Genomic DNA, 25,389 nt, shown 5'->3' with positions numbered 1-25,389 from the left:
CAAAACAGTGCAGTTTGTCCCTCGTTCAGATTTCTGAATGGATCAGGAATTCTCTTTCCCGCCAGGTTCGCTTCACAGCATCCTACAGTGGTTCCTTGGACCTGGATGTCTGTCTTCGGTTATCAGTGAGGGGCTACAATAAGGCTGGTCTGTCTTCCATCGCTAGTACGGAGATTGTTGACTGTGATGATGCATCACTGGTCGTCCCTCATACTGTCATTGATGCTGATCGTAAGTACATACTCTACTCCTGGGTTCTCTGATGGATCTGATGAAAGATAGGAAGTTTTATTCATTGCTGTCCTTACTTTGTCAGTTACTTACATCACTTATTTTGGAATTTCATCAGACGCTTGAATTTAATGTTTGCATTTCTTAACTATTTATTCTTCAGTAGCCCAAAGTTAGAATGTCAGATTCAACCCTGCTTTTAAAGTTGACACTTTTGCTATGAAAGATCCAATTTTCATAACGTACTCTCTTATTTTCTTGTGTAACAGATGAAGTCAACATTGAGCAGAATGCCATGTGGCCGGAACCAGACAAGAACTACATCTCATCTACGTCTTCATTATCAGCAGTCTGGCCCACACTACGCCACAGGGCCTACACCTGGGCAGCCATTTTGGATACTGGATCCACTGCATTTGGCAACTTGGACGATGGTCTGCAGTATCCCTGCGATCATCCAAGGGCGAAGGCTTGTGGGAAAACAGGTAGGAAGATTGAGAAAGAAATTTTGTTATTTGTGAATTACTTAGCACATTTTAATGCAAAATGCTGGCGTAACTTGGAACGGAAGACAACAAAAAACATCAAGTTTTGAAGTTGGAAGGAAAAAACCAAGACAAATAGTTTGGAAAACAGCTAATAAATATATAGAATGAAAGTTAGCGCATATTTTAGCCTAAGTGAGATTTTAATTTTATTCACACAAATGTAATCAACGTACTCACCAAATGTCATTCTCACAGTCATAGCAATATATAGCAGTTGAAATGTTTGTTTTCTATCTTGTCATGTTTGTAGACAAAGAATTTGTCAACGTTCCCAATTTGGTTCTTGAACATGGCATGCGTTATCGCATTTGTATCCATGCCGATGAAATGACATTGGAGCATGAGTTGTGGAATGAACAGCTGCCTGCTGTGTCCAGCTGTAGTGATGGCGTTGTCATAGATACGACCCCACCGACCCCTGGCTCTGTCTGGATTGGATGGGACCAGCATCAAACTTACCAAGTAAATGTTTCTTTTACTTATTTAGTTTTTTTTTACACACAAATTGTTAATCACAACTGCCAGTGTGTCAGCGTGATTCAACTCTTTTAGACTGCCTTTTACAAAGCCATTTATCACGATTACTTTTTGGCACAAATTTAGACTTTAATGAATACCTTGTTTTGTAACATTTTTGAGGAATTGGACGTTTTACCATGACTTTGAATCTGTCTGTGTCTTGTTTTTGTCGTGACAGAGTTCTGTGTCTGAGTTAGTTCTTCACTGGGAGTCCTTCACTGACATTGAGGAGCACGGCATGGCACGTCATCACTCTGGGATCAAGCACTATGAATATGCCATCGGTAGGAACAAACTTGGCTTTCTTAGTAGAATTATTGTTGACTTGAAGGTTAGCAAACATGCAATATTAACTGTTTGTTTGCATTTATTTCTAGTAGTTCCACCACCAGTTTGTTTTTCCTTTGATCCATTGACACGGAATTCACCCATGCCCATGTATTTTTCCCTAAAAAAAGGGTAATTGTAATCACTTGTCATATATTTTTATACATTTGACCTCTTTCAGGTTCGATGCGAGGTGGTGGTGACGTGAAAGAGTTCACTCGTGTTGGAATCACCAACGGCGTTATTGTACACAGCTTGAGATTACAGAATGGACACAAGTATTATGCTACAGTCAGAGGTTAGGAATAGATGATAAATGGGTGTAAATGGGCGTAAATAAATGGGCGTTATTGTACACAGCTTGAGATTACAGAATGGACATAAGTATTATGCTACAGTCAGAGGTTAGGAATAGATGATAAATGGGTGTAAATGGGCGTAAATAAATGGGCGTTATTGTACACAGCTTGAGATTACAGAATGGACATAAGTATTACGCTACAGTCAGAGGTTAGGAATAGATGATAAATGGGCATATAGCTAAGTGATAATGAGTGGCTAGTGATATGAGTGATATGAGTGGCTAGGTATTGTTGAATAGATTGTGGTTTCAGATTTGAAGCTCTATAAACAACGTATTTAATTTTTGTCATACTGATTGAGACAAATACAAAATGTTTCAGGGCATATGTGGTTTAAATCTTTCTGTGCATTGTTTGTAATGCTCTGTAGACCGTTTCACAGATACCACCATCTTTGTTGTCATGAGTTAATCCATGGAATGATGGGACATATTTCAATGAAATTCCCCAGAGAGGGCAGTATCCATGAAATGGTCAAATCATAGTATACAAATAATGAATGTGTATGAGTGCAATGGTAAGACTTATTTCATGGGGTGACAGATGGAATGTTCCATTCCATGAGGCGAAGCCCTGCCATCGCTGCATGAAATTATTCTTTCCATTGCACGAATGTGAAGTATTCATTATTTGTTTTATACAACACCTGGATAAATCCTTGTCATCTGATTGGTCAGAGCCGCCAATCGTGTGACCGTGCCATGGAACTTCCATTTACCAAGGAATGGAACTTCCATTTACCAAGGAATGGAACTTCCATTTACCAAGGAATGGAACTTCCATTTACCAAGGAATGGAACTTCCATTTACCAAGGAATGGAACTTCCATTTTCGCTGTGCAGCCGGGCCGTGGGTTGGGACGAAGAATTGTATGAAACGTATTAACAACCCACCAAGTCGACCCTGAGTTATGGGACAGTAAAGCTTCATGGCTGTCAGGTTTCATTTCAAGACTTTCTTGATCAAATTTTATCTCCCACCAGCAACTGACTTTGTTGGTCTGTCATCACAAGCCATCTCCGATGTTATTGTCATTGATACATCATCGCCTGTCATCAGTGCTGAACATACATTGGACGTTGGAGGCAGCTTCATCCGATCTACAACTTCCATCTCAGCAAGGTACAGACACACATCAACAATCTTAAACTCGACCTAAGATTTATGATGATTTTTCCCTCTTATTGACCAGCCATAGGAAACAACTCCAAGTAACTCCAAATATTATGCTTACTTTGGATATCAGTGAAGTTATTTCACACTGGTTTTTCTGTAATTTCTTTCAGTTGGGAGAATGTATTCTCAGACCAGGAGAGTGGTGTTGCATATTACGAGTGGGCCTTGGGTTCACATCCAGGTCATGCAGACATCATGCCATTTACTAGAGAGAGTACAGAGATCGGGGTCAGTGACCCCTCACAACCTTTGCTCCTTCAAGAAGGTCACTCCTATTTCATTTCTGTTAAGGTAAGCTGAAGGTTATTGATATTTTCGTACTATTCATCCTTGCTCGTACATGTAGTTAACGAGGCAAAGCAATCTTTTGATCAACATATAGTTGATCAACATAATTTGATCAACATATTTTACATTGAGTTTCTGATTTCTGTTCCTCCTTTTTCAGGCCATTAATACTGTAGGTCTGATCACACTGAAGAGCTACGGAGCATTCACAGTTGACGCAACCCCTCCATTGGCTGGCCACGTTTTTGACGGAAACCCAGTAAACGCCTCGGCCAATCACAGAGACCGAGACTTCCAGGAGGATCGTACAGTGATCAGGGCATTCTGGGAAGGGTTTCATGACCCACACAGCGCCATCGTTGGATATTCCTGGAGAGCTGGGATATGTTCAGGGTGTAGCGATGTCATACCTGAGCAACATGTGGGCTTGGACACTTGTAAGTTTCAAATACTTATTGTTTAATTCTGATTGGTTTTAGTATTACAAAATCTCCTGTCTATCATCCAACTCAAGTACACCGAAAAATAAACATTTTTTGCACAATTTCTTCAATTTTTGAAAATGACTTGGATTTTGCAAGTGAAGAGATGTAATCATCTAAAGATTGGTTTATTTCTCTCACAGATGTTATTGCGGAGAACCTGAACTTAGTGCCTGGTCTGACCTACTATGTGACGGTGACGGCTTGTAATGCTGCTGACCTTTGTACCTCAGTGACCTCTGATGGGGTCACGGTGGATGACTCTCCCCCGGTAGCGGGGCGTGTGTATGATGGCGGTTCTGGGGGTGGGGATATCAGCTACCAATCCTCAAGGTGAGTTAGACAAAAATTTCCAAAAACTGGAGACAAATCCCAAACAGGAAGAGTCACAATGGTAGATGCCTAATGGGGCTGACAGCCAATTCTCTAAAATAACTGAAGTAGGATTGGAACCTGTGACCTCTAAACTGCCGTACTATCACTCAAACAGAAAGCCATGCCCCATGCTGGTGGTCTCCTAATTCGCGGAGAGTAAATTTTTCAAGTTTACAGTCGACAAAACATGGCCCATTTGAATGAGTGTCGGTAGACAACTTGAGCTAATATGTCATAGATTGGGGCATAGCGTTCTGCTGCCTTACAAAAACACCATATTGATAACAAGAAAAGAAATGGGCAAACAGATCCTCGAATCATACACTTAATTACGAAACCACTGACTGGAAAAACTAACAATTTCAAATGTCCCGCACTGCGAATTTGTCGACCATCTCCCACAATGCACTGGGAAAAATAACTCTCCGTGGCAAACTCTTGGTGGCGCACTGCACTGTGAATCGCCCGAATTGATCTGACTTATCCTGACCAGTCAAAACGTAGTCTTACTGAATTGTTTTTGATGAGAATTGACTAGAGTCGGTGGTATTTGAGCTTGGGCTCCTGAGTTCTATACTATTGCTTCACTGCTATATTTGTATAGGTTTCCCTTGCAATGTCAGTTTCCTTGTTCTGTGCTAGTTACAGGTCACACCATACTTAACATGTCAGGAATTAATAGATTACAGTTCAAGAGTTTCATAAATGACTATGGTGCGATATGATTTCATGATTTGTGTTTTTTCTGATTGTCTGTAGACTTGAGTTACGAGCTCATTGGTGGGGTTTTCATGACCCTCACTCAGGCCTCTCCCACTACGAATGGCACGCTGGCATGGCACCAGGAGCTGAGGACATTCTCCCCTCTACGCGCATCGAGCTGTCGGAGGACGCACTGGTATTCTTGTCAGATTCAGACAAGATGCCTGCCAACACTGATATCTACGTAACGGTGCGTGCCTACAACCAGCTTGGTATGTGGATTGAGGCTACGTCTAACGGGTTCCGTGTGGACTCTAGTCCACCTGATGTCATGAGTGCACCTGCTGTAGATCAAACTCTAGGCATGGCCGTCAGAAACACTCAGGTAAGAATACAAAAATGACTTTCAAAAACATTTCTTCTTCTTGTGTTTTTTGGGAGTTTCTCTTAATTTAGTGTCGCTGAGAGAACAAAAATATTAAAAATTTGAAAGGTTTTTGATTCTTGTCTATTGAAGTCTTATAAAAAAATTCTCCAATCATTTTCAAATTTCAGAGCAGACTGGTATTAATTTGTAATTAACTTTGTGTCATTGTTTTCATTTCTATTCGCAAGCTCCAAAAATGAAGATTTTACCTCGCTTTCAATTTAATATGGCCAACTTGGAATAAAGCCCATGATTGGTTTGTACTGTTCAATTTTCAGGTTTTGCAGGATCTGATTCGTTTTTCCTGGAAGTTCAGTGACCCTGAGAGTGGTATTAAGGACCAGTTTGTATCTGTCAGCACACACCGCAACGGAGACGTCAATATACATCCAATAAAGGTAAAATCGTTTTATCAACACAAACTGTTAAAATAATAAACTGGGTTAGAATTTAGTGGGAGTAAAAGGAATGTAATATTTTTAAATCTGGAAATGAAACCACCGTTCAAAGTTCTACAAATCTTTTGACACAGGGAAGAAAAAGCAGTTCATTTTGTGTGGCTGTATTTGTTTTGAACAAGTTTCTAATCTGTTTGAGTTCCAGCAAATGAGAGTATCTTGTTCTTTCATCATTTGCAGATTGCGGGGAGTGAATTGGACCACACCTTCACCGATCTGACATTACACGAAGGCAGTCGTTACGTCATTACCGTAGTGGCTTGTAACTTTGCTGGTCTCTGCACACAGGCCAAGACAGAACCTTTATTGGTAAGTGACATCCACTGCACCCACTGTCTCATCATACCACTTATTAACCACTGCAGTCAAAAACTGTTCAGTATCTCCTGATTCTTAATTGGTTCTTACATTGTTGTATTATCTTCATTATGAGGTTTTGTATGCTTTTACCAGCTTGTCCTGTCAAAAATAAAGATGGTACAGTTCCATCTTTCATTGTCCGATTTATTTCCTCAGGTCGATGGTAGTCCACCGTCCGTTGGGACATTTGCTGTGGATACAGAGAGTGCTGCTAACTTGGAACGTCATCATATCACCTGGATCAACCCAAACACCGAACCATATGATGTAAGTCTTTTATATGCCACCCAATCCTTAACTTTTCTGGGTGTTTTTTGACTTATGATTTGACTTTTTAGTTTATTTCCAACCACTACACAGTAAGTTAAAATGCTCACTGTGTGCTGATTAAAAGTTCTAAGACACTTAATTTTTCATTTGAAAATAAAATATCTCAGTTTAACGAGGACTCTCTAACACTGTAAAAAAGGACAAATGCTGTAGCTTCTATGCCTAGACTTGCACAATGTGTGTATTTACAATAATACTATAAATGTGGTTCAATTCTATCCCTTGATACAGCCTGATGTAGCTTCCCCACCCTACCACACTGGCTGGATGACGTGGGTAGAAGACCCCCGTACATCCCTTGGTTCCTTAGCCCTTGCCTGGCTGGGATTTGCTGATATACACTCTGGTATCAGCCACTACTTGGTCTCCATCGGACGCACCTACAGCGGCTCCGAACTCACCCCGGTATCTGTACAAATTTCATTGAATTGTCATATATGGGTGGTACATTACTGTCATTATTAAGTGAAAATCACTGTTCAAAGGCAACGAGAAATTACATAAACCTTAAGTTCCCAAAGGTTTCCACAAGAACTGTCAGTTTCTTACTAAAGTGCTTTTAAGTTTCATTTAATTGCTTATTTTTTGTGCTCATTAGTGCTACAGGTGTGTTCTTTCAATCTTTCAATTAAGTTAGAACTTTCAATAATGATCCATTCTCAATATTGTTTTATATTCAAGTTATTTGAATTTCCTTTGTCCACGTGTTACTGTGATATAGGTCTATCCTTCCATGTCTGTAGAAAACAGTCCAATGCTGTAGTTTTATAACATGGATAATGCAACCGTGTCAATATTCAGAATATCATCCTCCATCATGCATATTCATTGACTTACAAAGTTTGTGATTTCTCCAGAGTGGACCAGTCCGTGTTGACCACAGCTATGACGGCATGTCATTAGATGAGGGCATCGCGCAGACAGCCATCATACCACTAGAGGGCAGTATAACTGACTTAACTCCTCCATATCTCTACATCTCCATCTGGGCTGTCAACGGGGTAAATATAAGTCTCATAAATACCCTCCAAAAAAGAATTGTTCAAAAAATTGATGAGATCAAAATAGGAATTACTTAAAACAATGGCAGACTTTGTCTTTGAATCAAAAGATTTTCATTCATTTTCCACTAGTTTATTTCATTTCTTTCTTCACACAGGTTGGTTTACCAAGCAACCGCCATCATTCCACTTTCGAGCTTTCCCGAAGTTCGACAGACGAGGGCGCCCTCGTCCTGCTGCGACAATGCTCACCTGCAACATGCGAGGGCCACTGTGCATGCGCTCCTATTGATAAAGCCTGTGCCCCGGACAGGAGTTGCAATGACGTAACTGATAGTAAGCAGAGTTTTTATCCAGCGACGAATCCCATGAAACAAAAAATCATGTTATCGCTTCAATAGTGGTCATAATTTAAACATGGAATCTTAAGGGAGAATTTAGTAAAGTCTTGTAATTAAAGAAAGTTAAGACTAAGGCAGCATGGACCCGAAACAGGATTCAAACCAGCTCCTTGTTGCCATGGTACCATTCATGTCTTGACTCACTTTCTTACCATTACCTCAAGGTAATCCCAACACTGAGATAGAAGTTCTGGATGTACTTGATCTGATGCACAATGATATCAATACCATGATTGATATTGATGACACAGCCACTCAGTATATGGCAGGTGCAGTCTGGCGAGTCACTGAGCAGAAAGGACTGGACATCAAGTGGTGAGTAAATATATGATTGATATCGATTATGAAATTGACACTGGTGAAAGTTTTACTCAGTTAATAGCAACTGCTGCTCTTTGGTTCACAAAGCAGGAAAAGCATTTTGATGTTCAGTTTTGCATGATGTGTAAAATTGCAAGATTGATATTTGTAACTCTTACACTCAGTAAATCAAAAAGTGAGTCTGACAGCTGTAAGCTATCACTCCTAACTTGAAGTTTCTGATCTCGCCAAGTGCAAGCGAGTTTTTGCACCGTTAACACAAATACTGCCTATGTGACCCACTCTCTTTCTTCATTTATCTGAATATTACCAGGTTTGAGTGGAGCATTGGTGATGATTCCTCGTCTAATCCATCGGGAGTCTTTGATGCGGGAAGGGATAGAATATGGTTTGACGTAGGACAGGACAATAAAGTTATCATCATGCTGAATGAAGGTAAGAAAATTGATTGAAAGAAAATATGTTTCAAGAATCACTAGCTATGACATATTTCTAGAGCCTTGGCAGCTTTTTAAATTATATTAGGCTCCTGCTAAAGATGACAAGCTGATTTGTGAGGTGTTAGTTGCAAAACGAGACGGAACTGGGCACAGGCTGTAATGGAGAAAAATGCAAAAAACTAAATAGGAGTGAATTTTTTCTTTCAATTTTCACATTCATTAATATTTGTAACCTTTGAAATTTACTTCACATATTTTGAAAAAATAGTATAAAAATCGTGGAATAAAAGCATTAAGGAGAAACAATTGGCATCTTTCATTTTCACGACTAAAAAGTCAAACTTTAAAGGCCTTGTTCCATCAGTATTTTACTTGTTTGACATGTCGGTAAATGCTAACTTTAAACAGCCACAACTTGTCAACGGAATGTCCGATTGAAGTGCAACAATCAGTATTTGTAAGAAGGATTTTATTCTCTTTCCTAATACCTGCATTTCAACCTCTGCCCAGTTCTGTCTCATTTTGCCAGAACACCTCACATTTATCATTTTAAATATCATAGTGCATTATTTCATTCTGTTTGATTAAAACAATTAGGTTCCTACACAAGAAATTAATTGCATGAAGGTTCTGCATAAACTATTCCAACTTAACTTCTGCATCGGTCCATTATCACCTTTTTGTCCATCATATCCGTCAGACCAAAAGCTGTCCAAGGGAGTCAAGTATCACGTGTTCGTCCGGGCCTGGTACGATGCTACTACATACGCAGTGTTCAGATCAGACGGCATTACACCTGATATCACACCGCCAAAAATATCAACAATCAGAGGCACTAAGGTAAGAGAACTAGGACGTCAGTTGTGAAAGTTGACAACCTGAAGCTAACTGCAGATACATGTCTTCTGTAATTCCCATATTAAACAATGTTAAAGTTATTCAGTCAAGTAGTTGATATTATGTGCAATCTGGTCTTTGTACTCACACTATCAGATCCCTGAGAATACTTCAACCATAATTGTAATATTCTGTTATCTGCTAATCTGATCATTAAGTCAATCTTGTTAAGATTAATGGAATATCTTTCTTTGTTTCCAGATAAAAGATCTTGCTAGATCTGATGCTAGGAAAGACACTGATTACTTGACGAATCCTAGCACCATCTTCATCTCCTGGGAGGGGGTGTTTTTAGACGAAGCAATGTCCCAGTACCAAGTGTCACTTAGTACCTATCCAGGAGGTAAGTACAGTGAAATCTACTCGAATCCATTGACAAAAGACTCTCATTAATAACGTGGGTCATCCAAGTAACAAATTTCGTCTTAGATATCCTTACGTTGACCCTGTTGGGGCTTGACTCCTACTCATTGAGAATTCAGATGCAATTGGCATTGAAGTGTGGTGACAAGCATTCCTGTAAATTTGCAAAAGTTGGTGATGTTACAAAGATTGTGAATTTTGCTGCATCGTTTTGTGAATTTTGCTGCATCTGTAGCTTTGCATTTTCAGTTGTGAACAGTATGAACCATTCTTTGCTACAACTGTTCTTGTGTTGGCATGGCAACTCTAACCTCATGGTACAAGAACAGTGGAACTACCTTGTAACTCATCTTCCAAGATGCTCTGGTCTCTTTTCCCCTCAGGTGAAGATATTCGTCAATTTGCTGACCATGTCTTCCCAGCCAGTGTGTCGTCCACACCGCTCACCAGCCTGAACCTACCGAGTGGACTGCGATACTACAGCAATGTACGAGCATTCAACAAAGCTGGTCTGCACACGCTCAGAAGCAGTGATGGCTTTGTGGTGGATACCAGGAGGCCAGATCCAGGCCTGGTCTTTGATGGGATAGGTCAGTCTGTAATATTTTTTCCTGTACGAATAAACATTTTTCATTGGCTGTGTGTCTCTGTTGCTCATGATTCATCTTTATTTTTTCTGACTTTGCTATTGAAGTGCACAATCCTTGAAATTGCCCAATACAACAATTTGGCACTCATATTTTTACCTAGATATATATCACAGTCACAAGCAGAAAAAAACCTCTAAACTTATCACAATTTGCTTGAAAAAGTTTGATCCTTTATTCCAGGTATTCACAACATAACTTTGGCACTTGGATCAGCACTGGATGGCTTGAGATTGACTTGTGATTGACTTGTGATTGCCTTGTGATGGACTTGTGATTGCCTTGTGATGGACTTGTGATTGCCTTGTGATTGCCTTGTGATTGACTGGTGATTGACTGGTGATTGACTTGTGATTGCCTTGTGATGGACTTGTGATTGCCTTGTGATGGACTTGTGATTGACTTGTGATTGCCTTGTGATTGACTGGTGATTGACTGGTGATTGACTTGTGATTGCCTTGTGATGGACTTGTGATTGACTTGTGATTGACTTGTGATTGACTTGTGATTGACTTGTGATGGACTTGTGATTGACTTGTGATTGATTTGTGATTGCCTTGTGATGGACTTGTGATGGACTTGTGATTGACTTGTGCTTGACTTGTGAATGACTTGCGATTGACATGTGATTGCCATTTTACACTCTGATTTTTTTCCATCTTTCATTCTAGATCTTCATGATGTAGAGTATCAGAACTCCAGCACAGTCATCTCAGCCTCCTGGCATGGCTTTGTGGACCTGGAATCCTACATAGACCATTATGAGTGGTGCGTTGGACAGACCCCTAGCCCTACAGATGATGGCATTCTGCCCTGTACAAGTGTTGGAATCCACCTGTCTGCCTCCAAGACTCTAGCTGTGCCTCTCACAGATGGTAATGATCCAATGTCTTACGTTCGTTGAACTGTTTGCCTCCCCTACACACCTCCCTGAAACAATATGTATTTGCTTAATGTTAATTGCATTTTTTTTAAATCTAATTGTGGTTTCTAATTCTGTAGTCAAAAGGCCCAGGGAAACACCTCTTTAAAAATGGAGTGTGACCCAATTCAGAAAGAGTACGGGAAATATTTCACTGATCAGTTTTACTGGGCAGAGGCTGGCCAACAAAAAGTAACTAGTACGAACATTTTTGGAGGCGTTTACAGTAAAATTTAAATGGGACACGCAATCATTGTCTCGGTTCCTTTTACCAAAAATTGTTAACCAAGAACTTTTATTCCATGTTAGGAAAGTAATTTAATTCCCCTCCTAAAAGCCTAGGAATATTAACAAGATTAACAAGACCTTGTTTTATATCTATCTTTTCAGGCATCCGGTATTACTCCAAGATCTCAGCTATGGACGCTGCCGGCCTACAGTCTGAATCATTCTCTTCAGATGGGTTTGTGGTGGACACTACACCGCCTGAACCACTAGAACATATCCTTCTTGGGGAGAACTTGATCCAGAATCCATCATTTGAAATGATGCTGCAGGAACCAGACAACACAGGTGAATATTAAATTCTAAGGAAAATAGATGCTGCCTTATTTGAGACAAAACTGATGGAATATCATATAAATATATCTTTATGAAAACATTTTAATGAATTTACTATGTATCATTTATTGTTCTTTCAGATATGGAGGATATTATTACAACAGTTAATCCTGACAGTGGGTCATTCAATGAAACCATGACAAGGCCAACAAAGTCACCTGATATTAATGCAACTCATGAAGCACCGACACCTTCATTGACAGAGTCCTTGACTGTCAATGCCACTGATAGTTATCCCACTTCTGACACCAATTTGACAACTGCCGAAATGCCATTCACAACCAGTAAGCCATCCACAGCTATTATTGATGTTACACCAGATGAGCTGCTAGGTCAGTGGATCATTGCATCTAATAGCCAGACTACTGTGGTCGCTTCTGACAAGAAGATTGCTCAAGATGGCCGTTCTTACTTGTCTCTTCATGGCTCCATCTCCCAAACCTTCCACACGTCACCGGGCAGCCACTACCAGGTTGTGGTCTTTGCGAGTCATGCCGTGTTGTCCCACAATCCTTTGCTGAATCAAGAAGGTCGCATTGAGGCACCAGGATTGAATCGCGTCTTCAGGTTGTATGACCGGCCGACACACGGTCACTCAGACCAGAGTCTGAGGTCCATCCAATGGCATCAGCACAGTTTTTACTTCACAGCCAGTGACGATGTCTCAACATTAACAATCTCCTCAGTTGGAGAATCCAATGGAATCCTGTTGGATAAAATTCAGGTAAGCAAATGGTTTGGAAATCTTGAATGCAAAACTCTAAGCACTTGGAATGTTCTGTCAAGAATATGTTCCCTTCTCAAGTTCAGAATGCATGCTCTATTTAATTATCCAAGAGTGCCGTTTGTTTCTGCATATAGAGATATAGTTTGTCTCAGCCCTTGATGATGAACCTCAGTGCAAGTTTGAAACTCAGTCTGTTTCATTTAAGAAGCTCAAGTGTTTCCAAAAGTTCTTCAATCTGGGAATGTTACAAGTAAACATTCTATAAATGAAAAGCACTCGCCGCTGTTGGCACCTGTTATTATTGCCTACATGGCAGGCAGTTTGTCGCACTTTTTTTATGAATGATGGTGAAATTCATCATAAAATATATATGTTATTAGCATAATTGTAAAAATTCCAATTCTGCCTTTCTAGGTGAGACCACTTACAACGGGACCGAGTTCTGGAGATGGGTCCGTAGAAGTCCATACTCAGTTCATTCACAGCTGGTCGTCAATCCAGGCCAAGTGGCATTTTATTGATCCTGAGAGTCCAATAGTGGACTACAGCTGGGCTATAGGTAGGTTGAAGCTTGTACTCTTTTAAGAAGAAAATCATTGAAAAACTGGCGCTTGAGTGTACCAGTGGTGCGGTCAAGTACTCACAAGTTCTTGCAAGTCATTCACAAGTCATCCCCAGTCAAGTCACAAGCTATTCAAGTGAACTGTGACAAATGTATTACTTTGCTAGAATTTGTCTGTTAGTTGTGATCAGACTTGTGAATTGACTTCTGATTTTAATTTTTGACCACAAGTGTATAAACATGTAAGAAACAGATGCCCATCAACGAGTGACTTCAATGTCAGAGATGTTCTATTGAAGACCTATAGCGTTGTGATGATGTTTTGTATCTATTAATCCTGTCCTTTTTTGTTAATATGTTAGGTACTACCAGGGGTGGCACCCAGCTTCAAAGCTTCACGTCAGTGGGTTTACAGACATATGCTATCAACACTGACCTCAACATGGCACATGGCTCCTATGTCCATATCACTGTGATGGCAAGAAATGCAGCTGACCTCATTGCCATAGCAACCTCTGACCCCATACTGATTGACCTAACACCACCACTGATTTACTTTGTCTCTGACGGTGGCGATGCAAAAGGTAATGTTAAATTCCAACATTTTGTATTCCAGACTGACGTGTCATGTCCACTGAAGACAGATGTTGTCATAGTAGGATTCAGGAAATATACTTTAGGCACAATTCACACTTGGTGAGTTTGGAAGGACTTATAAATCAGGTTTCGCCCTCAACTGTTTTTTTCACAGGTCTGCAGTTTCACTAGCCTGTGGACTAAACGGTTATCTAGTCCACGGGCCTTTCAACGAGTCCGCAGTAGAATTTTTAAATGTTTACACCAGAATGTCATAAACAACGATGTTATGTACAATAAGTTTGGCTCGCCAGGGGGACTACTTAGGGAATGGTTTTGACTAGTCTACCGCTGTTTTTACTCGCATTTTGAGTATGGTCAAACCCTGTAAATGCATTGCTGCAGTACGCCCGGTGCTCATGTGATGACAATAAACGGTTGAGTTCTTTCAGAGTAACACCATATACGTGAACTAGTAGTCACTCATAGTGTGTACCTCCCATGGTGTCCCTCACAAAGAGCTATCTAATGTTTATGCACTAGTCCACAGTCTCATGGCAAGAACATCTCAATAAGATTCCCTTTTGTCTCCCAACAGATGTTGACTTCAGTGCGGACGATGATTCTCTGACCTTCAGCTGGTCAGCGTCTGATCCTGAGAGTGGAATTGACCACTGTGAATGGGCAGTTGGTAAGTTGATATGTCTTAGTTGAGGTCACGTGGTTAAAAACCAAAATCAAGAGCTGAATTTTCCTCCTTGACAGGTCACTGAGTAATTAAATGCGTCTCAGTTCTCTTGTTTTAGCATCCTGGCCTAACAGGAGAATGACCACCATGAGTGGGCAGTCGGTGGTGCAAGCATCCCTCAGTTCATGACTGACTATCATTTTAATTGATCCGTCGTGGGCAGATTCAGGGGCGGTTGGAGTGGCCCACCTCCCCCTGTCTTCCGAGAAAACCCAAATCCCAAATGTCATTTCTTGAAATTAAACCTCACAGTATTACAATTTGATCACTGCTAAATGGCCTTTGATCTCTTTATGTGTAAAATCAAACCTAAGGCCCCCCTAAAAAAATCTCCGGTTTCTGGTGTGGAGCTTGCCCCAAAAGTGGTGCGTTGATGCATGTTTTTTTTTTTTTTTTTTTTTCAAATGTCGGCTGATATTGCAGATAACACTTCAATCCCCTTAAAACTCGCAAAAATATCCTTCAAAGTGGAGCTTGAGGTGACCTCAGTAAGGCCATAAGGCTTGAGAATTCTGCACCAACTTATGATCTCGACCGCCCTGAACATTCTTATGGAAATTTGGATAGTCAAGACAAAAATCAGAGAAAACGGTAACGTCAGACCATACAGCCACATTCAACATTGTACATGTGCTGCCAGGCTGGTCGTTAGTCTGCTCCTTTACATACATGTATTGCGCTAATTAAAAAACATTTTACAGATACACGACCATCGCTCCCTCAGTCTGGCTTCCAGATGCACAATTACAAAATTATAACACCGTCTGCAAATGGTGCCTGACTAAATTTAGTGCAAACTATATGGGAGCTCAGAGGGGCCACATAAAGCTTTTACTCACTCATAACCCTATCTAAAAACAAGTTAAAATTGTGCAGTGGCAGGATTCTAATCAAACCAGTGAGTTTGGCGGTTTTGAGACATCATCTTACATTAAAAAATAAACTGTTTAATTTTGCCGACGCGAATGGCTACGGCGATGCGCGCGCAGACCAGAAACCGGAGAATTTTTTTTGGCCTATAAAGCCATTCCCCTTGAATATAACTGAATGCCAACACCTTCAAAGGCTCACCAACTGAAATAAATTATTTCTTGCTTTTTTTTAAATATTCTCCCAGGATCAGAGCCTGGATTTGATGACATCCTACCAAGCTCATCGTCTCCTGACGGCACTTCCACTGTCACCACCAGCCTGTCCCAGGCTATGGTTGAGGGCCAGCGACTGTACGTCACTGTCACATGCTACAATCACGCTGAGAAGTCGTCATGGAAGTCATCAGATGGTGTCACCATAGTAACGGTGCCCCCAAGCTCATCAGGAGCTGTAGTCAACGTGAAGACACTGTCAGAGACTCAGTACGAAACACGCGACGGGTACCAGTCACAGAGAGACTCCCTCAAAGGATCATGGGATGGATTCATGGATCCATTCGGAATCCAGTCTTACGAGGTGAGCTACTTCTTAGATTCAATGTTAAAACTTATCTGAGGATGATTACAGCACTTTCTTATTTTAAAACTTTGCCCAGGGCATATTTCGCACCACAGGTTCTCAAAATACAATATTATTACCCCTGTTCATCAGGACTATAATTGTGTTGACCTGGGTAACATGAACCCAAGTGGAACTCCCAAGTGGAACAGTACACAGACCATTTTCTAGTTGAATATTTAGAACACTGTCGTGTGCAGTGTGCAAGTAGTCCATTTTTAAACGAGAACATGAAAGCATGAAATTTGCCCTCAACTGTTATTGTCATGTTTCTGTCACCTGTGGCTTTGTTCTGCACAGAGCCCATTCTCATTCATAATTGCCTGCGATATGTCAGTATTTATTTGATCAGATGCAGTTTGTTGTCTAGATTTGTATTAAAGTTGACCTCTCTTCCTCCCTCCCAGTGCCACCTTAGTGGACCCGATGCCTTCACCTCCTGGACACCTTGTGGATCCACATCAGAGACTCACCTGGATTGGTCAGGTCTTAGCCTGGTGGATGATGCAACCTATAGCCTGTCAGTCAGAGCCGTCAATCATGCTGGTTTGACCAGCCAGGCTATCAGTGGCAACTTTACACTGAAGACTGCAAAACCTTCTGATGGAGGTATGTAGCTCAATGTTTTTTTTCTCCAAATTAATGTTAGTTTCATGGTGTCACGAAAAACATTCCAAAATGTACAGAAGTGACTTTAATTTCTGTTGGACATTTCAGTGCAATTCATGTAACAGCTACTCTTTTTAAGGGGCTATTGCAAAAAAAGGGGAAACCACCTTAAATTTTTCTTTCACAATTGCTCCAGATACAAAACAAATTTAGAAATGGATTTGTATGTTTGCTTCAAGTTGGGATCTCCCGTCAGCAACTACTTGTTAAAGTCTATTAACAGAAAAAAACTGGCAAAAAGCAGGCCAATCTCTTTTCTGCAACTCACTCCCCACAAACCTACCAACCCATCTATGGAGCCATGACCTGTTCCTTAAATCAATTTGTTTTGTTCCAAACAGCCTCAGGTGTGATCAGATCCACCTGGCTGGGAGACGGGACGGTTGATCTTGCCTGGGATGGCTTGTTCTCCCCTTCCTCCTCCTTGGTCTATGAGGTATCTCTGGGTACCATCCCAGGAGGTAGTGATATCATGCAGTGGGTGGAGACCATGGAGACTGATATGCGTGTCTCAACGCTGGCTCCCTTCACCGACTACCACTTGACGTTGACAGCCATCAATGCGGCCGGCTTGTCACAGACAGTCAACAAGATCATCAACAGTGAGTAGTGCAATGTTATAGTCTCAGACCTGCCAGCTTTCATTTTTTGACAACAAATATCATTATTTTCTGTTGGTTTTGACTATTCTTGGACGTTTTAAATTGTAAGGGGTTAACCTTGCATTTTCATCAAAATTGGGCAAAATTTGGCTATTCTTAAACGTTTAAAATTGTAAGGGGTCAACCTTGTATTTTATCAAAATTGGCCAAAATTTGACTATTCTTGGACGTTTCAAATTGTAAGGGGTAAACCTTGTATTTTCATAAAATTTGGCCACAAATTTTACTTTTTTTTACACATTTAAAATTGTAAGTGGTTAACCTTGTATTTTCATCAAAATTGGCCAAAAAGTGTACTTTTTCACACATTTAAAATTGTAAGGGGTTAACCTTGCATTTTCATCAAAATTGGGCAAAATTTGACTTTTCTTGGACGTTTAAAATTGTAAGGGGTTAACCTTGTATTTACATCAAAATTGGCCAAAAATTGTACGTTTTCACACATTTAAAATTGTAAGGGGTTAACCTTGCATTTTCATCAAAATTGGGCCATATTTGACTTTTCTGAGACGTTTAAAATTGTAAGGGGTTAACCTTGTATTTTCATAGAAATTGGCCAAAAATTGTACTTTTTCACACATTTAAAATTGTAAGGGGTTAACCTTGCATTTTCATCAAAATTGGGCCAAATTTGACTTTTCTTTAACGTTTAAAATTGTAAGGGGTTAACCTTACATTTTCATCAAACTTTGGCAAAATTTGAATTTTCTTGGACGTTTAAAATTGTAAGGGGTTAACCTTGTATTTTATCAAAATTGGCCAAAAATTGTACTTTTTCACACATTTAAAATTGTAAGGGGGTAAACCTAGCATTTCGATCACAATTTGACAAAATTTGACTATTCTTGGATGTTTAAAATTGTAAGGGGTAAACCTTGCATTTTCATCACAATTGGCCAAAAAATGTACTTTTTCAATCATTTAAAATTGTAAGGGGTAAACCTTGCAATTTTATCAAAATTGGCCAAAATATGTACTTTTTCACACATTTAAAATTGTATGTGGTTAACCTTGCATTTTCATCAAAATTGGGCAAAATTGGACTTTTCTTGGACGTTTAAAATTGTAAGGGGTTAACCTTGCATTTTCATCAAAATTGGGCAAAATTTGACTTTTTTTTCAACGTTTAAACTTGTAAGGGGGTTAACCTTGTATTTTCATCAAAATTTGGCCAAATTTGACTTTTCTGAGACGTTTATAATTGTAAGGGGTTAACCTTGTATTTTCATGAAAATTGGCCAAAAATTGTACTTTTTCACACATTTAAAATTGTAAGGGGTTAACCTTGCATTTTCATCAAAATTGGGCCAAATTTGACTTTTCTTAAACTTTTAAAATTGTAAGGGGTTAACCTGGCATTTGCATCAAAATTGGGGAAAATTTGACTATTTTTCAACGTTTCAAATTGTAAGGGGTTAACCTTGTATTTTCATCAAAATTTGGCAAAATTTCAATTTTCTTGGACGTTTAAAATTGTAAGGGGACCTTGCATTTTCATCAAAATTGGGCAAAATTTGACTTTTCTGAGACATTTAAATAGGCAAGGGGTTAACCTTGCATTTTGATCAAAATTTGACAAAATTTGACTATTCTTGGACGTTTAAAATTGTAAGGGGTTAACCTTGCATGTTCATCAAAATTGGGCAAAATTTGACTATTTTTGGACGTTTAAAATTGTAAGGGGTTAACCTTGCATTTTTATCAAAATTTGGCCAAATTTGACTATTCTGAGACGTTTAAAATTGTAAGGGGTAAACCTTGCATTTTCATCAAAATTTGGCCAAATTTGACTATTTTTGGACGTTTAAAATTGTAAGGGGTTAACCTTGCATTTTTATCAAAATTGGCCAAAAATTGTACGTTTTCACACAATTAAAATTGTAAGGGGTAAACCTTGCATTTTCATCAAAATTTGGCCAAATTTGACTTTTCTGAGACGTTTAAAATTGTAAGGGGTTAACCTTGTATTTACATCAAAATTGGCCAAAAATTGTACGTTTTCACACAATTAAAATTGTAAGGGGTTAACCTTGCATTTTCATCAAAATTTGGCCAAATTTGACTATTTTTGGACGTTTAAAATTGTAAGGGGTTAACCTTGCATTTTCATCAAAATTTGGCCAAATTTGACTTTTCTGAGACGTTTAAGATTGTAATTGGTTAACCTTGCATTTTTATCAAAATTTGGCCAAATTTGACTTTTCTGAGACGTTTAAAATTGTAAGGGGTTAACCTTGCATTCTTATCAAAATTTGGCCAAATTTGACTTTTCTGAGACGTTGTACGTTTTCACACAATTAAAATTGTAAGGGGTAAACCTTGTATTTTCATGAAAATTGGCCAAAAATTGTACTTTTTCACACATTTAAAATTGTAAGGGGTTAACCTTGTATTTTCATGAAAATTGGCCAAAAATTGTACTTTTTCACACATTTAAAATTGTAAGGGGTTAACCTTGCATTTTCATCAAAATTGGGCCAAATTTGACTATTTTTGGACGTTTAAAATTGTAAGGGGGTAAACCTTGCATTTTTATCAAAATTTGGCCAAATTTGACTATTTTTGGACGATTAAAATTGTAAGGGGTTAACCTTGCATTTTTATCAAAATTGGCCAAAAATTGTACGTTTTCACACAATTAAAATTGTAAGGGGTAAACCTTGCATTTTCATCAAAATTTGGCCAAATTTGACTTTTCTGAGACGTTTAAAATTGTAAGGGGTTAACCTTGCATTTTTATCAAAATTTGGCCAAATTTGACTTTTCTGAGACGTTTAAAATTGTAAGGGGTTAACCTTGTATTTATATCAAAATTGGCCAAAAATTTTACGTTTTCACACAATTAAAATTGTAAGGGGTTAACCTTGCATTTTTATCAAAATTTGGCCAAATTTGACTATTTTTGGACGTTTAAAATTGTAAGGGGTAAACCTTGCATTTTCATCAAAATTTGGCCAAATTTGACTATTTTTGGACGTTTAAAATTGTAAGGGGTTAACCTTGCATTTTCATCAAAATTGGCCAAAAATTGTACGTTTTCACACAATTAAAATTGTAAGGGGTAAACCTTGCATTTTCATCAAAATTTGGCCAAATTTGACTTTTCTGAGACGTTTAAAATTGTAAGGGGTTAACCTTGTATTTACATCAAAATTTGGCCAAATTTGACTATTTTTGGACGTTTAAAATTGTAAGTGGTAAACCTTGCATTTTCATCAAAATTTGGCCAAATTTGACTATTTTTGGACGTTTAAAATTGTAAGGGGTTAACCTTGCATTTTTATCAAAATTGGCCAAAAATTGTACGTTTTCACACAATTAAAATTGTAAGGGGTTAACCTTGCATTTTCATCAAAATTTGGCCAAAATTGTACATTTTCACACAATTAAAATTGTAAGGGGTTAACCTTGCATTTTTATCAAAATTTGGCCAAATTTGACTTTTCTGAGACGTTTAAAATTGTAAGGGGTTAACCTTGCATTTTTATCAAAATTTGGCCAAATTTGACTTTTCTGAGACGTTTATAATTGTAAGGGGTTAACCTTGTATTTTCATGAAAATTGGCCAAAAATTGTACTTTTTCACACATTTAAAATTGTAAGGGGTTAACCTTGCATTTTCATTAAAATTGGGCCAAATTTGACTATTTTTGGACGTTTAAAATTGTAAGGGGTAAACCTTGCATTTTTATCAAAATTTGGCCAAATTTGACTATTTTTGGACGATTAAAATTGTAAGGGGTTAACCTTGCATTTTTATCAAAATTGGCAAAAAATTGTACGTTTTCACACAATTAAAATTGTAAGGGGTAAACCTTGCATTTTCATCAAAATTTGGCCAAATTTGACTTTTCTGAGACGTTTAAAATTGTAAGGGGTTAACCTTGCATTTTTATCAAAATTTGGCCAAATTTGACTTTTCTGAGACGTTTAAAATTGTAAGGGGTTAACCTTATATTTATATCAAAATTGGCCAAAAATTGTACGTTTTCACACAATTAAAATTGTAAGGGGTTAACCTTGCATTTTTATCAAAATTTGGCCAAATTTGACTATTTTTGGACGTTTAAAATTGTAAGGGGTAAACCTTGCATTTTCATCAAAATTTGGCCAAATTTGACTATTTTTGGACGTTTAAAATTGTAAGGGGTTAACCTTGCATTTTCATCAAAATTGGCCAAAAATTGTACCTTTTCACACAATTAAAATTGTAAGGGGTAAACCTTGCATTTTCATCAAAATTTGGCCAAATTTGACTTTTCTGAGACGTTTAAAATTGTAAGGGGTTAACCTTGCATTTTTATCAAAATTGGCCAAAAATTGTACATTTTCACACAATTAAAATTGTAAGGGGTTAGTTAACCTTGCATTTTCATCAAAATTTGGCAAAATTTGACTATTTTTGGACGTTTAAAATTGTAAGGGGTTAACCTTGCATTTTTATCAAAATTTGGCCAAATTTGACTTTTCTGAGACGTTTAAAATTGTAAGGGGTTAACCTTGCATTTTTATCAAAATTTGGCCAAATTTGACTTTTCTGAGACGTTTAAAATTGTAAGGGGTTAACCTTGTATTTATATCAAAATTGGCCAAAAATTGTACATTTTCACACAATTAAAATTGTAAGGGGTTAACCTTGCATTTTTATCAAAATTTGGCCAAATTTGACTATTTTTGGACGTTTAAAATTGTAAGGGGTAAACCTTGCATTTTCATCAAAATTTGGCCAAATTTGACTATTTTTGGACGTTTAAAATTGTAAGGGGTTAACCTTGCATTTTCATCAAAATTGGCCAAAAATTGTACGTTTTCACACAATTAAAATTGTAAGGGGTAAACCTTGCATTTTCATCAAAATTTGGCCAAATTTGACTTTTCTGAGACGTTTAAAATTGTAAGGGGTTAACCTTGCATTTTTATCAAAATTGGCCAAAAATTGTACGTTTTCACACAATTAAAATTGTAAGGGGTTAACCTTGCATTTTCATCAAAATTTGGCAAAATTTGACTATTTTTGGACGTTTAAAATTGTAAGGGGTTAACCTTGCATTTTTATCAAAATTTGGCCAAATTTGACTTTTCTGAGACGTTTAAAATTGTAAGGGGTTAACCTTGCATTTTTATCAAAATTGGCCAAAAATTGTACGTTTTCACATAATTAAAATTGTAAGGGGTTAACCTTGCATTTTCATCAAAATTGGGCCAAATTTGACTATTTTTGGACGTTTAAAATTGTCAGGGGTTAACCTTGCATTTTTATCAAAATTGGCCAAAAATTGTACGTTTTCACACATTTAAAATTGTAAGGGGTTAACCTTGCATTTTCATCAAAATTTGGCCAAATTTGACTATTTTTGGACGTTTAAAATTGTAAGGGGTTAACCTTGCATTTTTATCAAAATTGGCCAAAAATTGTACGTTTTCACACATTTAAAATTGTAAGGGGTTAACCTTGCATTTTCATCAAAATTTGGCCAAATTTGACTATTTTTGGACGTTTAAAATTGTAAGGGGTAAACCTTGCATTTTCATCAAAATTTGGCCAAATTTGACTTTTCTGAGACGTTTAAAATTGTAAGGGGTTAACCTTATATTTATATCAAAATTGGCCAAAAATTGTACGTTTTCACACAATTAAAATTGTAAGGGGTTAACCTTGCATTTTTATCAAAATTTGGCCAAATTTGACTATTTTTGGACGTTTAAAATTGTAAGGGGTAAACCTTGCATTTTCATCAAAATTTGGCCAAATTTGACTATTTTTGGACGTTTAAAATTGTAAGGGGTTAACCTTGCATTTTCATCAAAATTGGCCAAAAATTGTACCTTTTCACACAATTAAAATTGTAAGGGGTAAACCTTGCATTTTCATCAAAATTTGGCCAAATTTGACTTTTCTGAGACGTTTAAAATTGTAAGGGGTTAACCTTGTATTTATATCAAAATTGGCCAAAAATTGTACATTTTCACACAATTAAAATTGTAAGGGGTTAACCTTGCATTTTCATCAAAATTTGGCAAAATTTGACTATTTTTGGACGTTTAAAATTGTAAGGGGTTAACCTTGCATTTTTATCAAAATTTGGCCAAATTTGACTTTTCTGAGACGTTTAAAATTGTAAGGGGTTAACCTTGCATTTTTATCAAAATTTGGCCAAATTTGACTTTTCTGAGACATTTAAAATTGTAAGGGGTTAACCTTGTATTTATATCAAAATTGGCCAAAAATTGTACATTTTCACACAATTAAAATTGTAAGGGGTTAACCTTGCATTTTTATCAAAATTTGGCCAAATTTGACTATTTTTTGACGTTTAAAATTGTAAGGGGTAAACCTTGCATTTTCATCAAAATTTGGCCAAATTTGACTATTTTTGGACGTTTAAAATTGTAAGGGGTTAACCTTGCATTTTCATCAAAATTGGCCAAAAATTGTACGTTTTCACACAATTAAAATTGTAAGGGGTAAACCTTGCATTTTCATCAAAATTTGGCCAAATTTGACTTTTCTGAGACGTTTAAAATTGTAAGGGGTTAACCTTGCATTTTTATCAAAATTGGCCAAAAATTGTACGTTTTCACACAATTAAAATTGTAAGGGGTTAACCTTGCATTTTCATCAAAATTTGGCAAAATTTGACTATTTTTGGACGTTTAAAATTGTAAGGGGTTAACCTTGCATTTTTATCAAAATTTGGCCAAATTTGACTTTTCTGAGACGTTTAAAATTGTAAGGGGTTAACCTTGCATTTTTATCAAAATTGGCCAAAAATTGTACGTTTTCACATAATTAAAATTGTAAGGGGTTAACCTTGCATTTTCATCAAAATTTGGCCAAATTTGACTATTTTTGGACGTTTAAAATTGTAAGGGGTTAACCTTGCATTTTTATCAAAATTTGGCCAAATTTGACTATTTTTGGACGTTTAAAATTGTAAGGGGTTAACCTTGCATTTTTATCAAAATTGGCCAAAAATTGTACGTTTTCACACATTTAAAATTGTAAGGGGTTAACCTTGCATTTTCATCAAAATTGGGCCAAATTTGACTATTTTTGGACGTTTAAAATTGTAAGGGGTAAACCTTGCATTTTCATCAAAATTTGGCCAAATTTGCCTATTTTTGGACGTTTAAAATTGTAAGGGGTTAACCTTGCATTTTCATCAAAATTTGGCCAAATTTGACTTTTCTGAGATGTTTAAAATTGTAAGGGGTTAACCTTGTATTTACATCAAAATTGGCCAAAAATTGTACGTTTTCACACAATTAAAATTGTAAGGGGTTAACCTTGCATTTTCATCAAAATTGGGCAAAATTTGACTATTTTTGGACGTTTAAAATTGTCAGGGGTTAACCTTGCATTTTTATCAAAATTTGGCCAAATTTGACTATTTTTGGACGTTTAAAATTGTAAGGGGTTAACCTTGCATTTTTATCAAAATTTGACTATTCTTGGACGTTTAAAATTGTAAGGGGTTAACCTTGTATTTATATCAAAATTGGCCAAAAATTGTACGTTTTCACACAATTAAAATTGTAAGGGGTTAACCTTGCATTTTCATCAAAATTAGACAAAATTTGAATTTTCTGAGACGTTTAAAATTGTAAGGGGTTAACCTTGCATTCTTATCAAAATTGGGCAAAATTTGACTATTCTTGGACGTTTAAAATTGTAAAGGGTTAACCTTACATTTTCATCAAAATTTTGATGAAAACGCAAGGTTAGCTCCTTGCACTTTTAAACGTCCTAGAAAAG

General features: G+C 37.6%; 1 protein-coding gene across 2 annotated transcripts in view; it reads left to right on the top strand.

The window, feature by feature from the left end:
* LOC119724354 overlaps nt 1-17,744 on the top strand; it is a 37,670-nt gene extending 19,926 nt beyond the window's left edge. For both annotated transcript variants that reach the window (XM_038195373.1, XM_038195372.1), the window contains 30 exons: nt 66-231; nt 501-716; nt 1,030-1,241; nt 1,477-1,582; nt 1,807-1,923; nt 2,971-3,109; nt 3,274-3,454; nt 3,612-3,888; nt 4,077-4,266; nt 5,068-5,395; nt 5,716-5,835; nt 6,076-6,204; nt 6,412-6,522; nt 6,817-6,990; nt 7,443-7,586; nt 7,745-7,922; nt 8,152-8,302; nt 8,622-8,743; nt 9,449-9,588; nt 9,847-9,988; nt 10,392-10,598; nt 11,327-11,530; nt 11,968-12,150; nt 12,279-12,922; nt 13,340-13,484; nt 13,850-14,071; nt 14,662-14,754; nt 15,929-16,260; nt 16,710-16,911; nt 17,313-17,744. In XM_038195373.1, coding sequence (XP_038051301.1) covers nt 66-231; nt 501-716; nt 1,030-1,241; nt 1,477-1,582; nt 1,807-1,923; nt 2,971-3,109; nt 3,274-3,454; nt 3,612-3,888; nt 4,077-4,266; nt 5,068-5,395; nt 5,716-5,835; nt 6,076-6,204; nt 6,412-6,522; nt 6,817-6,990; nt 7,443-7,586; nt 7,745-7,922; nt 8,152-8,302; nt 8,622-8,743; nt 9,449-9,588; nt 9,847-9,988; nt 10,392-10,598; nt 11,327-11,530; nt 11,968-12,150; nt 12,279-12,922; nt 13,340-13,484; nt 13,850-14,071; nt 14,662-14,754; nt 15,929-16,260; nt 16,710-16,911; nt 17,313-17,581 — 5,844 coding nt within the window. In that variant the 3' untranslated portion in view covers nt 17,582-17,744. The remainder of the gene's footprint in view (nt 1-65; nt 232-500; nt 717-1,029; nt 1,242-1,476; nt 1,583-1,806; nt 1,924-2,970; nt 3,110-3,273; nt 3,455-3,611; nt 3,889-4,076; nt 4,267-5,067; nt 5,396-5,715; nt 5,836-6,075; nt 6,205-6,411; nt 6,523-6,816; nt 6,991-7,442; nt 7,587-7,744; nt 7,923-8,151; nt 8,303-8,621; nt 8,744-9,448; nt 9,589-9,846; nt 9,989-10,391; nt 10,599-11,326; nt 11,531-11,967; nt 12,151-12,278; nt 12,923-13,339; nt 13,485-13,849; nt 14,072-14,661; nt 14,755-15,928; nt 16,261-16,709; nt 16,912-17,312) is intronic.
* The last annotated feature ends 7,645 nt before the right edge of the window (nt 17,745-25,389 follow it).

The sequence above is a fragment of the Patiria miniata genome, unplaced genomic scaffold (assembly GCF_015706575.1).
Source record: "Patiria miniata isolate m_02_andy unplaced genomic scaffold, ASM1570657v1 HiC_scaffold_18, whole genome shotgun sequence".
NCBI lineage: Eukaryota > Metazoa > Echinodermata > Asteroidea > Valvatida > Asterinidae > Patiria > Patiria miniata.
The sequence above is the reverse complement of the archived record's forward strand: the minus strand, read 5'-3'. Positions and strand labels throughout refer to the sequence as shown.